This window comes from Meleagris gallopavo, chromosome 1, assembly GCF_905368555.1.
Source record: "Meleagris gallopavo chromosome 1, MGAL_WU_HG_1.1, whole genome shotgun sequence".
NCBI classification, from domain to species: Eukaryota; Metazoa; Chordata; class Aves; order Galliformes; family Phasianidae; genus Meleagris; species Meleagris gallopavo.
Genome location: NC_139404.1, coordinates 23960105 through 23976118, shown reverse-complemented (window position 1 = coordinate 23976118; position 16014 = coordinate 23960105). Strand labels below are relative to the sequence as shown.

General features: G+C 40.2%; 1 protein-coding gene across 1 annotated transcript; it reads left to right on the top strand.

The window, feature by feature from the left end:
* The first annotated feature begins 8774 nt into the window (after nucleotides 1–8774).
* LSM8 (LSM8 homolog, U6 small nuclear RNA associated) lies at nucleotides 8775–13990 on the top strand. The gene is made up of 4 exons (XM_003201967.5): nucleotides 8775–8921; nucleotides 9774–9814; nucleotides 10942–11069; nucleotides 13734–13990. The coding sequence occupies exons 1-4, from the start codon at nucleotides 8891–8893 to the stop codon at nucleotides 13822–13824; spliced, it is 291 nt and encodes a 96-aa protein (XP_003202015.1). The 5' UTR covers nucleotides 8775–8890; the 3' UTR covers nucleotides 13825–13990.
* Nucleotides 13991–16014: the final 2024 nt, after the last annotated feature.

Here is a 16014-nt window from a genome sequence, read left to right as displayed (position 1 = left end):
TTTCATAAAACTCTTTGCTTTCATTCTACAACTCTTCATGAAGGGGGTTTTCCTCAGGAGCCTGGTGAAGAAACCAGGCAGTACCTCCTCTCCTCATCCAGACTGCTTAGTTACAATTCACATCCTTGTTTCCCAAACCCAATATATTATAGACAATCTCAGTTCAGAGATTTCATGGTCAGACAACCACAGCAAGAGAACTAAATGCAGAAAAGGTCTGTTTTATAGGACAGATATACAAGAGGGATGGTGAGTATTCCAAACACAAAGTGTCTGATTTTCCATCATTTTGTGAGCTTAGAGTGAGAAAAAATGTAAAAAGCCAGCAGATGAAAATTCCCTATTTATTTGTACATCATGTGCAATCTCTGTAACTCACTCTCTACATCTTCAGTACAAATGCAGAACACGGAAACAGGTCTCTGTGGAGGCTGAGAAGAACGGATGGCTAAACTGAAACACTGACTTTACAGAATCAGAATCAGGCCTACACTGCATAGATGCAAACTGCCAAGAAAAATGAAAAGAAATGGCTTTAGCTGAGTCTAGGATTTGGGCTCCACTTGTTTCCTCCAGTAGCTTCCCCCAGGTCCTCTTTTCTCCATTTGCTTCCCTCAAACACACAAGTGGGTCAGGTCTCCAACCAGTTTTACACTAACTTGTATATGAACCCCAAATGCTCTTCTTCTGCAATCCTAGACAGCGATCCTTCTCAGACTATGAGATGTTATAGAGATCCACTCTCATTTTGTGGACAGAACCGTGTTACACAGCAGACTGTGGATCCTGATAAAATCCAGGAGGAAATGGAAGCCTCTACCCTCTTGCAATTTCTTCTGTCAGGACAGCGTCATCCTGACAGACAAGCTGCTGCATCCGTGTTCTCAGTTGCTCTATGGATCTTGCTTGACAGTACTTGCTCGCATCTGACATATTGTAATAGATTGTTCTGCAAGCCCTGCTAACAAGGTGAAGAAAAAAATGGTAAAGAACTAAATGGGGAAAAAAATACCTGATCTGATATAATACATCAGGGTTCTACTCACCCATCTCCTAAATCCAATGCACTAGCATTGTTCAAATGCTAACCTTGTTGCCAGCGTCCTTCACGCTCTTTTTATTTCTGTGTTCAAATATTTGCCTTTGGAATTCTTGCATTGTACAGAGGCCCCTTGCTGGACAATGTCTAAACCCAGAGCAGCAATTGTACCCTTCTGAACTCAGGCTTTCTTCAGCTGGAACATTACAGATTAATCACCAATTTAGCACAATAATGCTTCAAACTGAAAAATAGACCTGCTTCAGAAAACCTAGCATAATGCTTGGCATTGTGTGTTACATTATATACAAACATGGTCCCAGTTTCTAAACCTAGGCATTTTCCTTGAAAGATTTTATCCCTGAGATATAAGTAATGCATGTTTCAAGAGTTTATCCTACCTTTCAGCTAGGTATGTATATCCCAGACATAAACCTTCCTGTAAAAATAATTCGGGAGTGGTGCAACAGAAAAAGAAAGTCTGTATTCAAGTCTCTAAGCAAGTTTTCTTGCTTAGAGATAAGTTACCAGCTTGGCTTTCTCCAGGAATTAAAGGCAGTTAGGTGTCTCTCATCAAACACATTTTCAGAATACAAACACATCGTGTTTATATTTCAAGATTTTCAAAAAGTCTTGAAATGCATTTAAAAAACAGCCACCAGGCTAAACCTTTGAAAGGCATTTTGTTTTTAATCAAAGGCAATGTGATGCTTGTCATACTGAGTGCATTTTGGGTATTAACAATATCATGAAGTTTTATAAAAAGGTCTCCATTATTTACAATAGTTCCTACTCAAGTGGTACTGCTCATTTCATCTCATAAAGCACAGCTCTTAGGTTGAAACAGGGGACCAATATTATATAGCAGCTACAAAAGAAACAGACAAACCTGCACATACGTAAAAGCTTTCCAATTTAATATTATGCTTGCATTTCTAACACAGTGATAATGCTCCCCAGGTAGAGACCAGAAATCAGATTCAAATCACCATAGATTTGTACTGAAAATAAAGAACATTGGGTATATTCTTTGAAAACAGTCATAACACCCTCTTGCCAAAACCCAGCAACACTTTATTATTTCCTCTGTAACACAGCCCCTTTTCCATGTGCAGAACAGATCACCTCCTGTTTAAATACCACAATCGTGACTACAAAACACTGGAGTCAGCCAATACTGAAAACACTTAAGTGCTGTATATGTTCATAATAAAAAACAAAAGTATGAAATCATTTGCAAAAACAGATTGTGCTCATTAGCTCCAGGACAGCAGAGACTTGCACAATGACAGTCTTATCTTGATCTTGTGCTTCAGTATGTGACAGCCTGTTTTGCTCAGGAGACAGCTAACTTCCACACCTCCCTCATCACTTACCTGGCATAAGAGAAGACAGACCACTTTCTAAAAGATATATAAACACCCTAATATATCATGTCAGTGTCAACAAGAATGGCAACGAGTACTCTTTCCATTCTAATGACCTTGTTCTAAGTGCATTTAAGTCTCCATTTCTTTTTCCATTTTATCATTATTTTTAAATTTAATTCAAAGACAAGCAGGTGAGGCAGATGATACCAGTGCTTTACCTCATGTGTGGCGGTGTACTGAGGTCCACATCCCAATCAGTGGGAACTCCCAGTTCTCCTTAGGAACTGAAAGAGAATGAAATGAATGTGGATATCAAAGTAAATGGAGTCTCTGGAAAGTGGAAGAGGCCAGATGGGAGAGTTCATACATGTTCATTATCACATGAAGATATACGGCAGAGGGGAACCAGGGGAACCTTCCTCAAGCATCAAAAGTGCATTGTAAAATATGACAAACTGCGTACAGTCTAGAAATCTGAATTTGGTTTCTACTGCTGATACACAGCAGCCTTAGCAAACCAATTTTCTTTGCTTCCTGTCTGTAGTGAATGTCTCCCTCATTCTGCACTGTGTCTTGGCTACTCATTATGTAAATTCCTTGCAGCCAAGACTTTTGGTCTTTCTTTGTACATACCTGTACAGAGTTCAGCATAATGAGGCCCTGATACCGACTAAACTCCTTTGGTGTTATTTATAATACCAATATTTAAAAATTAGCTAATTTCTATTTGCAGTTCCACCACTGACTTTAGAAGAAATTCTGCAACTTCAGTGAATGTCTATGTGATTCAGCTTACAGATTCAGTAACCGACTGGACTAATGCTTTACCAATCATTCTGAGATATGGTAATACTTCAGATGCACAGAATACTTCTTGTCTCTACAGTGAGTGAAGCATGTAAGTCCAGAGCAACATTAGCAGTAGCAGCATTTCTAGCATTAGTTGAATAAAATATTAACAAGTCAGGATTGTATCTGGAAATTTGATGCCTTCAGGATGCTTTCAATATTCAATGACATACATACTTTTGCCAATGCCTATAAAGGGAAGGAGTGCTGATGAATGATATTTTACTCACTCTTCTTGCTATTCAATGAGATGTGGCTGATACATTAAGTGGTTTTCAGTAAGAACATAAGGGACCAGCAGGAATAGCTTTCAACAGCATTAATCAATAATGCAATAGCACAGTGGTTGATAATGAAAAGGCAGCAGTTACCAGTGGATAGCACTGTGCTCTCTGCGACACAGCTCTTCTCTCAGGTTCAGTGCTGGCAAGTGGTGGTATCTCTTCCACATCCCAGCTAGTTAGGTGTGCACTGTAACACAAGGACATGTCTGAAAGCCTTTTATGCTTTTCCTCACCGCTTCTCAGGCACTGTTCACTTGCAAAACTAACTTGAACGTTCAGACATTAGACATGCTCACCCAACTGCCCCAGAAATTTCACAGCAACACAACAGAGTAGCAATTAGGCTCAAACACATGATCACAGTAACCCAAGAACAATTCCATCAGAGCCTAAAATGAAAAAAAAACCACAACTGTGAACAGGAGACAACTTCTTGCTGTAAAACAGATCTGTTTCATACAAAAAGCTTTACCAGTGTAAAGGCTCTTCAGACAAGAGATACATCTTTTCATGTCCCAAAGCCCTATTGTTTCTTTGTGTGTGTGCATGTATGTGTGTGTGTGTCTGTCTGCCTGTTTTTTTTTTCAAAAGTGTCTTCTTCTGCCAGTCATTCTTACCCCACCATTTTCTGGAACTGCAGTCCTCCCTCTCCTTCAGATCTCCTTGTGCTGGCTACAGCCCAGGTCCCAGCATAAAGAGCAGGAATCCTATTCACAACAAAAGGCCTGACACTCTGCCCAACACTGATGCCAGCTGACTGGCCTCAATATCTGAACACTAAGCTAAAAAAGACCCATAATTATACAAAACCTTGATGCCAGCAGAAACGCTGAGGATGTGAAGAGAGTACCTGAGAGTACCTGGAAGCACCAGCACATACCCTGGTAGTGAACAAAGATGCCAGCTGCCATTACCAAGGAGATTTTGGTGGTTGTATGAGAAAATATCCTGCTGGAGCAGTAGCTCACAAAGTCCTAAGCTAGAAATGATGACAAAACAGACAGCCCTCTTCAAGGCTGTGAAGACAGCATAGCATCTGCTGTCCTCATGTGCCACATCTTTTCATTGCTGTTGATGCAATTGGTTGCTTGTGTTCAAGTTTTGCCTTTCAGAGCACAGTCTAGTGATAAATAATAGCTTCCTCCTTGCCCTTTATTCTTATGTGTTTTGTTAGATAGAACAGTTCAGTGTCTGTTAAAGGAACGCCAACTTCTCCTACTTATCCTCCTCTTCTGTTGATCATTTTTCATTTATATGTTTCTAACAAGAAGGAATTCAGCACCTGTTCTGTGCAACATCAAATTCACAGAATATTCTTTCTCCACTTCCATAATTGCTTTAAAGGTCCTTGTACCAGAAGACTGCTCCGTGGTACACTGAATAACCTTACTTCACAAAATAATGATACCACCTAAGTTACAATGCAGAATTATACTGAATTTTAGGTCCAATCTACATTATATCTGGCAGTACGCAGCGTGTAAGGCACTCCTGAACATGAAACAAGAAGTAGAATGGGTCAAATAGGCGTCACCGCAGGGAGTGTTAAGATAAAGAGCTTTAAACTTAAAACTGGAAGATCTAGTAATCTTAACAGAGGCTAAGGATTAAAATCAGCGCTTTTACAAGGAGATGAATTATACTTTGAGAACGAGGGAATGTATCAGAATGAAAAGCCTGCTTCACAAGAGCAATTTAGCAAATGCAATTTCAGCTACGACTGTAAAAATGATGAACTTGACATGCTGGTAAATGTCAGTTACTTGAAGCACATTACTCATTTGATGTACAATAGCATTGTCTTAGTACTCCGCTTAGAGCAGATGAAAACAACAGTCTACTTGCTCTATAATTCTGTAGCTGAAGGTACATGACCCATTAGCAATCACATTTTTTCAACCAGTAGTTCACAACAACGCCTGAAATTACTATCTAAATGGAAAATAGTACTGATTTTCTACAGATGTTTTCGTTTTTTTTTTCATTTCATGTTTTCAGTTTCTTCAGGAAAAAAAAAAAAAGATAGCAGGTAAGAGTTTGTTTTCTTGCAAACAGAAACATGCACTGTTGTTTTTTATGCTAGCATATTAAGTGGGGAATCTGTAAAGTCATTAAGACTGGTATCGTATTTTGTGTGTTAGCAAAAATTGCTGGAAAAATACACTTTCTAGTATAAAGGAGATCTGAGTAAAATGAGGGTTTTTTATAAGGTTTCCTATGAGAGCAGCAGTTGCTATCACAACAAACAAAATTTATATCAGGTGCTTGCTAACTGTTTATAAAAATAAAGCACTTTGGGACTGCTCACGTGACAGGTTTGCTTCTGATGCATTGTAACTTATATTCTGTGTCTACTGGCAATTTTCAGGCTGCTATCCTTTTAAAATATTTTCCAGTTGCCTTGTTGCAAAAACCAACCTTTGATATAACAGTATCAACATGAAGTATGTCTTATCTTAGATCACATCTAAACCATGCATGAGGCGAGCAAGATCTTTCCAGTTTTCCCCAGCCAACAGCTATAATCTGTGTCCTTGCACTGCTGATGTTGTATCCCCAGTGTTTCTATAGACTCAGAGGAACAAAGCCAAGGTGAAGGGATGTCTCTGTTTATCCTGAAGACACAAGTGGGCATCAGTCATGTTTAGTCAGCTTGGGTGTGTATAAACTAAAGAAGAAATAAAGGGTTAGGCCAGGGACATTCTGGGAATGCAGATAAAAATCAAAGAGGTTTAAATCTTTGAGTCCCAGAAAATATGAGAAAGGCTGTCGAATATATTAAGTAATGATATGCATGAGATTTGGGAATGCTTAGTTTTCTTCTGCAGGATGTGCTGTCTGTTTCCTCTTCCCCAGTATGCACCACTCCATTATTTCCAGCCTCATGTGCAATTTTTTCTGGATGCAATTAGTGCTGAGCAGATGGGCAGATGTTGCCAATTTGGGAGGATTTGTTACAAGAAATTTCTTAAATCTCCTCACAGTCTGAGCATTACATTAGAGGTTCAGCTTTCAAGGAAGCCTGAAGAGTAGGCGGTGTACCTTTCACCACCAGATCCGACAAGGTTTGAGCTTGGTAGAGTGGTACTGGGCAAGCCTCTAATTCCCCAACACCTCCACAAAGCCATTTCAGCCTTTAGCATCGCTAGGTCTATAAAGCATACCTATTTCTTGATAACTAAGGAAAGCAAACCCACAAGAAGCTGTCGTTTTTGAGGAAATGTACAAGAGATAAACAATAACAGTGGCAGCAGCAACAGATCATCCACTCATCTGTTCTGTCAGCTCAAGGCTAGATAACAAGTTTACACACAGTAACTGCTTGCAAATACACCCTACAACTATCACTGCAGGGTTTCCTTCCTGCCCTGGCAGAATATGAGGAAGCAGGAAAGTAAGTAGAGACACTCCAGGGCATGATTAGTTGGTTATATTTTCTGTGTAAAGCATAAAATACAGCAATCTCTTGCCACGGCAACCTTGAATTATAGAGAGTCAATTGCAGAAAAAAATGGTTTTAATTACAGGAATAAATGCTATTATCAAGTGATATGCTAGGCAAGGGAAAGAGAAAGCCTTGCTATAAAAATGTTTTGTTTCTTCAATTATCTGAGAGCATAATGACCATTATGCTGATATTAAGTTATTTGCTATGTCCTAATTGTCAGTCTGCAGCAACTCAGTGGAAGAAACAGGCAAAAAGGTAGCAAGATAGATGTTTCTCATCCTAACACCAATGTTGTCTTGGCAGCTATGACCAATACGATTAAAATTTGTGTGGCTTAATGTAAGCGCTGACCTGTGAAATTCCTGTGTCTGAGCTAGTCACCTCGGTTCCTTTTATAGCCACTGGAGAGAAAAGCAGAGCTTCACTGCAAAATGCACTTCAACTGATGGTAGAAAACAAATTATTTTTTCTCTGTAAAGAAGACTAGAATGACATGCTAAGACACAGGTACCAAATTTCTACACCTAAAATTAGGACTCAAAGGATCTTGACCAGTGAGAGAAAACAGACGGTCAAGGCTGCTTATTCATCGCATCTTAAAGCCACCGGATTCCTGTTCTGAAAGAGCTTGTAACACAACCAGAGGCTACGACTTCCCTCTGCTGGACAAGCACCCAAACCACAGTTCCAGACTCTCGCTGGCCTCATGCCAGCTAAATGAATTATGTGTCCTCTGTTTGTGGCACAGCTTCAACCAAAGAGGCAGGTTATTAACATCATGTCAAAACTTGCTAGTAAGAGAGGTGGGGAACCTCTGATTTCTTCAAAAAGATGATAGTGTCAGATCAGATCTTTCCGCTTCCACATGAAGATTATTACGCAGGAGACTGACAGTAAGTAGTGACTTCAAGCAGAAGGCTGAACCTGGATGAGAATTTTGAGAAGGCAGGCGCAGCTGCTCATCTGTAAGAAAAATCTGACAAGAGCCTGGGCAGGTGAAGTCAGGAATTCCGTTTCCCCCTCCTGTTCATAAGCTCCCCTCGAGTACTGGAAAGCCACAGCGAAGTCTCTGTGCCTGAATACAGTTTAAGAGAACAGCCTGTCTTTATTGAAGAAAACTAAATCCACAGCACTTGTTTACTGCTGGAAGGTAGATGTGCAGAAGTCAGGGGACACAGGATGGAGACATGCTAAGCTATGCTGATTTCTCCCAGTTTGTGCCTGCAACTTTTGCTCCAGGATCTTTTTTTTTAATAGGATTCCTTCGCTCAGTGAGAACACAGGACGACACTTCGTTATTCAGTTTCGTCTACAGAATGGGGAATAAAACAGACATCCGAATATCCAGTTTATATTTCAAACACCTGACAATACCTTCCAATTATTAACCGACAGACCGTACTGCAATTATAGATTTATGAAGCGTAGAAATGAAACCACCAAAAATCAACCTAATCGGCTACGCCGCTGCTTCAAGAGGAACACCGAGCACCAAAGCCCGCCACGCCCCTCAGGCGCAGCCAGAAGCTCGCCTTAATGCGCAGGCGCAGTAGCACTGCTCCGCCCCCACCCGCCTCTCTACGGAAGGAGCCACGTGCAGCCAAGGGGAGGGACAGCCAGACCCCCCTCAGAGCGCTGCACTTAGTACAGCCCGCTCGCCCCTCTCTTCCGCGCGCCGTTTGAAACCGAGTCCCGCCGCGGCGCCGCGCGTGCGCAGTGACCAGAGAGGGCTCTTCCCGCCCTCCTGCAGGGGTCGTGCGGCTGCGCGGCGCGCGAAACGTCATCGGCGCACGACGGAAGCGGTGCCGGAAGTAGTTGTGCGAGCGATACCGGAAGTAGTTCTCCGAGCGGTGCCGGGAACGTCGCTGCCGTTGCGAGGCGAAGCGCGGGAGCCGCCGCCATGACGTCGGCCCTGGAGAACTACATCAACCGTATCCTTCTGCCGAGCGGACGCTCTGGGGCGGCGGGGAGGGGCCTTTCTTCTGCAGGGCGCGAGGCTGGGTGCGGGTTGGCGGTACCATGCGGCCGTGGCTCATCGCGCTGCTCGGGTCTGTCGTGGTTCGTGACAGACAGAATGGGGCTTCTGAGAGCGCCCGCTGGACTTCAGTGCTGCCCGCTTGTTTGTTACTTGTAATGCTGTGGTGAGGAGCGGGATCCGCAATGGGCCTGGCCCCTCACAGGGTGCATAGCGGGTATTTAGCTGCCAGCTTCACATCGCTCCCTCAAAAGCCATGTGCTGGTGTTCTTAGAATCTTTCTCTTGCAGGGTTTTTCTTGTTTCTTTGTTTTACTTGTTACTTTCAGTTTTATTCACAAACAGTAAAGTGTTAAACCAGCATCACTGATAATAATGAGTGGTAATGATAAGACTGGGAAAATCAGGGCTTCAGAAGGAGGGGTACACAGTGTCACAGTCAGCATCTGCACTGCTGCACTGTTTTAAAGCTCCTAGTCAAAAATGACTGTTCATCTTGTTAATAAAACAGTTTTCATTCCTGTTCTGAGATACTGCAGTTAATAATGGGAAGGGAGTCGAACTCTAAACTGTAGTTTGCTTTTCTAGTGCTCATGTTTGTATGCAACTCTGTATGTCTGGGGGAAGTGAAACTTTAAAGCACGTTGTCAAGACTTGTTGTCAAATGTTCATATTAAATGCAGAGGAGTGTTGTTTTTTGTTTTTAAAGGCCTCTGGCAGGCTTTGCTGACTTTTTTGAGCTTATTACATATAGACATTACAGAAGATGTTAATTCTATTTCATAGAATTCCTTAACGAACTCTGTCAGGTACTGTTGCAGTGATAACTTCTGATGGAAGAATGATTGTGGTGAGACATTTATTTTTGGGGGGAAAGCGGGGCCTCAAGACACTTAGCAGTTTCTTGGGAGAACAGACAATTTCACAACAAAAGTCTTCCTTCTCTTGCCCTTCCCCAGCTTTTATAGCTGAGTGTAACATCACTTGGTGTGGGATACACCGTGTTCAGTTTGGTTCAGTGCTGTGTTCCCTCCTGTGGCTTGCTGCCCCTGGCCTGCTGGCCTTGGTGGCTTGGGTGCTGCCTTGGTGCAATGCTGGTGCGGCTCAGCCACAGCCAGAGCATTGAGGTGATGTCAGCACTGTCACAGCTCCAAGTGCAGGGCACAGCCCTGTGTGGACTGCTGTGAGGAAGGTTAAGTCCAGCCCAGCCACACTCAGTAAAATGACTTTAAATTTCATAATCTGCTAAATGACACAAATCATTTTTTATAATTTTTCCAAACTCTTGTTAAAGCAGCACAGAAATTCTTCCTTTTGTGTGTCTTCCATTTTTGTTGAGTAGTGTTGTGGAACCAAAATAACCTCCTGTAAAGAGGCACTACTTAAAATTGCATGTTAAAAATTGTTTCAGTCCTGTTTAGCATGTAAGAATCTAACTTTGCTGTTCCTTGACTTTATTTTCAACACTGGATTTCTGGAGGTTTTGGGGTTGTGGATGCCCCATCCCTGCAGGCCTTCAAGGCCAGGCTGGATGTGGCTCTGGGCAGCCTGGTCTGGTGGTTGGTGACTCTGCACATAACAGGGGAGTTGAAACTCGATGATTGTTGTGGTCCTTTTCAACCCAGGCCATTCTATGATTCCATGAAATTTCCATACAAGGAAGACTAAAAGCTGTAAAATCAGTTGTCTAGAGGACCTAAATAAAATTTTATCTCTTATTCTAAGTAATGTAGCTGTTAGTATGAACACTCAGTAGTAAATATAGATACTTCTTTCTTAAATAGATTACCATTTTCAAAGTTTTCTTCTTCAGCTGTTTGTATTTAAGACTAATATTAAAAAAACTAAATAGAGCATCTGTTCTCTAGTATCTTAATATTGACACTTTGCTGTTTAAGATATCTGTGAGAGCAAAGATATAAATTTAAAAGGCAGTTGGAGAACTTTATTTTTGTGTGCTTAATTTCTTCCCCTCAGGGAACCCTCAAAGGTTTTGATCAGACCATTAACTTGATTTTGGATGAAAGCCATGAACGAGTGTTCAGTTCTTCACAAGGAGTTGAGCAAGTAGTGCTGGGATTATACATTGTAAGAGGTGACAATGTGTAAGTAGAGCATGGTTTTGTTTAAACCAATAAAAAAATTCAGTGTGTGCATATATATATATATATATATATTTTACATGCCTATGCAGTAATGTGTCTTACATCTTTTATCTGTGGATAGCCCTGATAGAGCTATCAAAGGTGAGGCATATGAAGTAGCAAATAGCTATGCTTCTGTTGCAAAAGTGATTGCATTGTAATGTTAAGATATTGTTGGTTTAGAATATCTGAGTTGTAAATTAACCAGGTCACCAGTGATAGCAATGTGAGGAAAGGTCAGTATGAAGCTCAGCATTCTTCTTTTTTAAGTCTAGGGGTTGTGTAGATATACTTTATTCCAATCTGTGTATAGTAGGGTCTGCTAACAGGAAAAGAGAGAAAAGAGTGAACATATGATAAGGCAGGTCTTGCATGCCACGAATTAGCAAAGTACACAAAGTTAACTTCTAATAGGATTGATTTAGGGACACTATGGGAGAATTAAGATGAACTTTAAGTGAAAAGAGAATGCTTCATATTCTAAAAAATGCTCAGATTTTCAGGCTTGACAATGCAGCAACTGGTAGTTAAAGCTGATGTAGCAGCAGATTGAGGGGGGAAGTTGACATTTGATGTCAAATGCCACAATACAGTGAGCAGAAAAGCTCATTAAATATAGAGAAATGCGGAGCTGATGTGTCAAAGAGATGAGGAGGCCACAAGAGCAGTGGAAAGAAGCTCCAGTAAATGGGCCTGCAGCAGCATTCTAAAAACAGATTTATTATTATTTTTTTTTTTCTGGTCATGCTCAGCATAGGTAAGAATTTTCATTTCTAATTCCAAGGAATATTCATGGGAAATGCTGGGACTGAGATTTGTATCCAGGTGTGTTTATGTAATTACATTGAGAAAACATTATTTTGGAAGGTCCTCATCACTTCTGACTTTACCCTTATTATAAAAAAAGCTCAGGAGGGAAAGTTTAGATTGGATGTCAGGGGAAAGTTCTTTACAGAGTGGTGAGGTGCTGGAACAGGCTGCACAGAGAGGCTGTGGATACCCTGTCCCTGGCATTGTTCAAGGCAGCTTGGATGGGGCCCTGGGCAGCCTGATCTAATACAAGATCTGAAGTTAGTGGCCCTGCCTGTGGCAGGGGAGTTGGAGCTAGGTGATCCATGGGGTCCCTTCCAACTCAAGCTGTTCTGTGATTCTATGAAAACAAACAAACAAACAAAAAAATTGACAAACAAACCAAGGTAGCAAAGAGGTCAGATCTTTTTTCTTACTACTTGATTTTTTTTTTTTCCATCATATCAGGCTTCCACGTTATTCAAATATATTTAATACATTCTTTTGTAGAAAAAAAAAAGTATATTTTTTGTATATTTAACACATTCAGAAATATATTCATTAGAAGGAATATTTCTGTATTCCTGCAAATATTAACACACTGATGTTTGCTGTCTGTATAAAAAAGAGGAGAGTTGAAACTTTAGCATCAAAAAAGGAGATTCTGAGAAGTTGGAGAAGCTATTGAAAAATAAACAGTCAAGGGATAAAATGTCTTCAGGCATTCCAGGGTGGCTAAAGGTACATAGTAGAAGCTTGCTGTGAGTATGCACCATCAATCAGAAAAACTCAGTGTATTTCAAAAGCAAGTGAAGGTTGTTACAGGGAGGACCATTGAACTAGGAAAAATAGGAAATATATTTGTGATAGGTAGTTATGTGTTTTTAAAAAAACAAACACAACTTTATTAAAGATTGTGAACAAAAACTATTTTAAAAACGAACATCTTAAATGCGTATCTGTTTTCTCTACTTTAGAAGCAAAAACTATGAAGCAGGCATCAAAAGTGACAGATTTTATTTCTTTCTTTTATGTCTGTGAGAATGAGATCTGGTGAAAAATCTGTATTTGTTGACATGAAATTTATGCTCTGATACAACAGCCAGTTTTTAATCTAAGGAAATGTTTTAAATTGAAAAGTTGTTTTGAAAAAAGCTGTTAACAGTGACATTGATCCAGGATCAGGTTTTCTTCAGCCAGGAATTCTAAAGGGATTCAAATATGAAATTAGCATTCATGCTGTCAATACTTGAACATTCAGCTGATATAAGCAGTTTAAGTTTGTGTTATCTGAGTTGTTGGCATAATGAAGGTAAGTCAGTGGTGGAATTAAGAAAGCTGTTTGGCATTCTGATCTACCAGTCATCATGGAAATCTTGATACCTTTCTGGAGATGTCTTACTCTTGAACTCAGTCCCATCCTGTCTCTGACTAGTTCTTTATAAACAGTGATTCATCAGGAAGGAAAAAATATTAGGGATTATTAGAAAGAATAATAGAACAGCAGGCATCATTGTGTCATTGCGTAAATACCTGGTATGCCGTGACCTTCAGAGGGCTGCAGTAGGAAAATGCACAATGAGCAGAAGTCAGAATAACCAGAGGTATGAAATGTTATATGTCACGGAAAATCTGAATAGACAAAGGCTTTTCAGTGTGCAAAAGGCATGGCTATAGAGGCGGCTGATTGCTGAAATGATATAATGAGGTGGGAGATTACTTTGAAAATTTGGCATTTAAGTGATAGAGCTCTACAATTAAATTTAAACAATAAAAACAAAACAAAGTCTTCACTTTCCAGGATTTTAACAAATGATAACTTGTTTTTTATTACAGTGCTGTCATCGGTGAGATTGATGAAGAGACAGATTCAGCTCTTGACTTAGGGAATATTCGAGCAGAACCCTTAAATTCAGTTGTGCATTGAAAAGAAGAGAATGCACAGGGACTTTGTAAATCTTTGGTTGTACAGACCTATTTAACAATGTTCAACAGTTTTTACAAATTGTGCGTAACTTGTTTAGTCACCAGTTTTTTTTATTATGAATATGTTGTAGTTTCACATGTAAATTAAAGTTTCTACATTTTACTAATTCTGTTTTTGTTGAATTTACTTTGAAGATTTCATGCTGTGTAACTTCGCTACAAAATACATATTGGGAAATTGAAGCAGTATCAGGACAGGGGGCTCTGGTATAGAGATCAAAGAAGGTAATGCCTCTCTGCTCACAGGCTGATGTAAGTGTAGGTGCTAGAGCATTCTTGGAGAAGGTGAGAAAGGTGATTTCAGCCTCCTTTTCAGAAAAGACCACTGACAAAAACTGGCAACATAAAGCCCAAATAGGGTGATAGGCTGTGCGTTGTTGAACTGAATCTTCTTCAGTGAGGTAGGCAAAGGAGGGCCTGCTCACAGGATTGTAGACAGCAACTCTGCTGCCAGGAGGGAGCCAACTGAGAAGCAAAGTTTGGTTACCTACACACGTAGACAGCAGCAATGTTAAGATTATTTTTTACTTTTGGCTTGCATTCAAATTTTGTTTCTGTTTCAACACCAGATTTTATTTCCATTTGATGCTCTTGGTTTTGGTCTGGATTTGACCAAAGTGTGTGCTGGGTACGCTGGTGAAGAAATCAGACAGGAGAACTGATCAGAATGGGGTTCTTTAAATCAAACCTAAGGCCCGCTACCCTTCAAAAAGTACAAAGATGAAATAAAATTAGGCTCTACAATGGATTGTTAGGTCCCTGCAAGGGCATGGTGCAGAAGAAGCACTCAAAAAAACTGTATTAGATGCAGGAAGTTGAATTGTAACTAGTCTGATACAGCATTTGTATTCAATCAAACCTGTGCTTCAAGCTATGAATAGGTCACCAGTGAAAGTTAATGATTTCTTGAAAAATTATTATGAAGTGGATCAGTAGCAGAAGTAAATGGGATTGAAAGCAAAAAATGGATATCGAAATATGGCCTTACATTTCCTAAAAATGCTAGAGAATTAGTCCCCAAAGGATGAGGAGGCTGAAAATTCAAGTGTTATGTTTGTTGTATGTCAACTAGATAAAACTATGTGAAAACTACATGGCTAGCCAAGAGAGAAAAGACAAGAAAAAAATAAATAGAGCTTAATTTTGAGAGGAAAAGTTATGTTCTCAGATGTTGGAAGAGGTCTGGAAGAGGAAACAGAGAACCATAAACTGCTACTGTGTTGGACAGGGCTATGCCAGCTGCTTTGTGCCATTTGGCTAGCTGCTGAGGTTCCTGTGGTTTTCCACTTCGTACAGATGTAGAAAAGAAAATGTTTCCTAGAAGATAAATGGTATTTTCTGTAAAAAAAAAATAAGAAGTCTTTTTTTTTTTTTTCTTTTCTTTTTTCTCACTGTGGGGAAAAGTACTCAACAAAGAAGAACAATCCCCTTCTCAGGCTTGAAGGTACTCTCAGTGAGTACTGACTACTGGTCTTAGGACTCTCAGATGGCTCCTCAGAGTACATGGAGAGTCCTACTGAAATACAAAAAAAGGTGTCAGTTCACAGTGTTCTTGAAAACTGGCTTTTCCTGACGAGTCAAAATCAAGAGTCTGATAAATAACAAGTAACTGAGTAAAATTCAATGTGTCCTTGCAAATGAACAAACTGATTTTACAGAAATGAGCAGGACAGAGAAAGATGATGCTGAGGACAAAAGGAAGTAGCACTGAATTGGAGGTAATTGTCATGATCCATGACGTTTCCTGCGTTGCTTGATGTTGGTCACTTCCTCCTTTTGTTTATTTAAAAGACATCTTGGTGTTAAAGGACAACTCTTGGCTAGTATTGGAAAAGGATGTCTCCAGTGAAATGACTGAGGTAAGTTATAAAAAGATGTGCTGAAATTCATTTGGTGTGCTTGAAGCAAAATAGAAGCCATCTTAGTGGTCAAAGAGCAAGTTCCCTAAATTGCAATCTGTGTGCAAAGCCTCCGTGTCCACATATCCGCAAAATTCTTCAAAGATTACATGGTGTATGGCTTCAACGAACGTGGATTCTGTTTTGAGGAATTAGTCTGATAGAGGAGGCTTTCTGTACAGCTCATCTTTTGCTATCAGCTATGGCCTATTATCCTTAGGCCTTGGACTTGA

Coding starts and splice junctions, on each gene's coding strand:
- LSM8 (XM_003201967.5), top strand. CDS start 8,891: ATGACGTCGGCCCTGGAGAACTACATCAACC. Junction 9,815..10,941: donor CTGATGGAAGAATGATTGTG/GTGAGACATTTA, acceptor TCTTCCCCTCAG/GGAACCCTCAAAGGTTTTGA. Junction 11,070..13,733: donor ATTGTAAGAGGTGACAATGT/GTAAGTAGAGCA, acceptor TTTTTATTACAG/TGCTGTCATCGGTGAGATTG.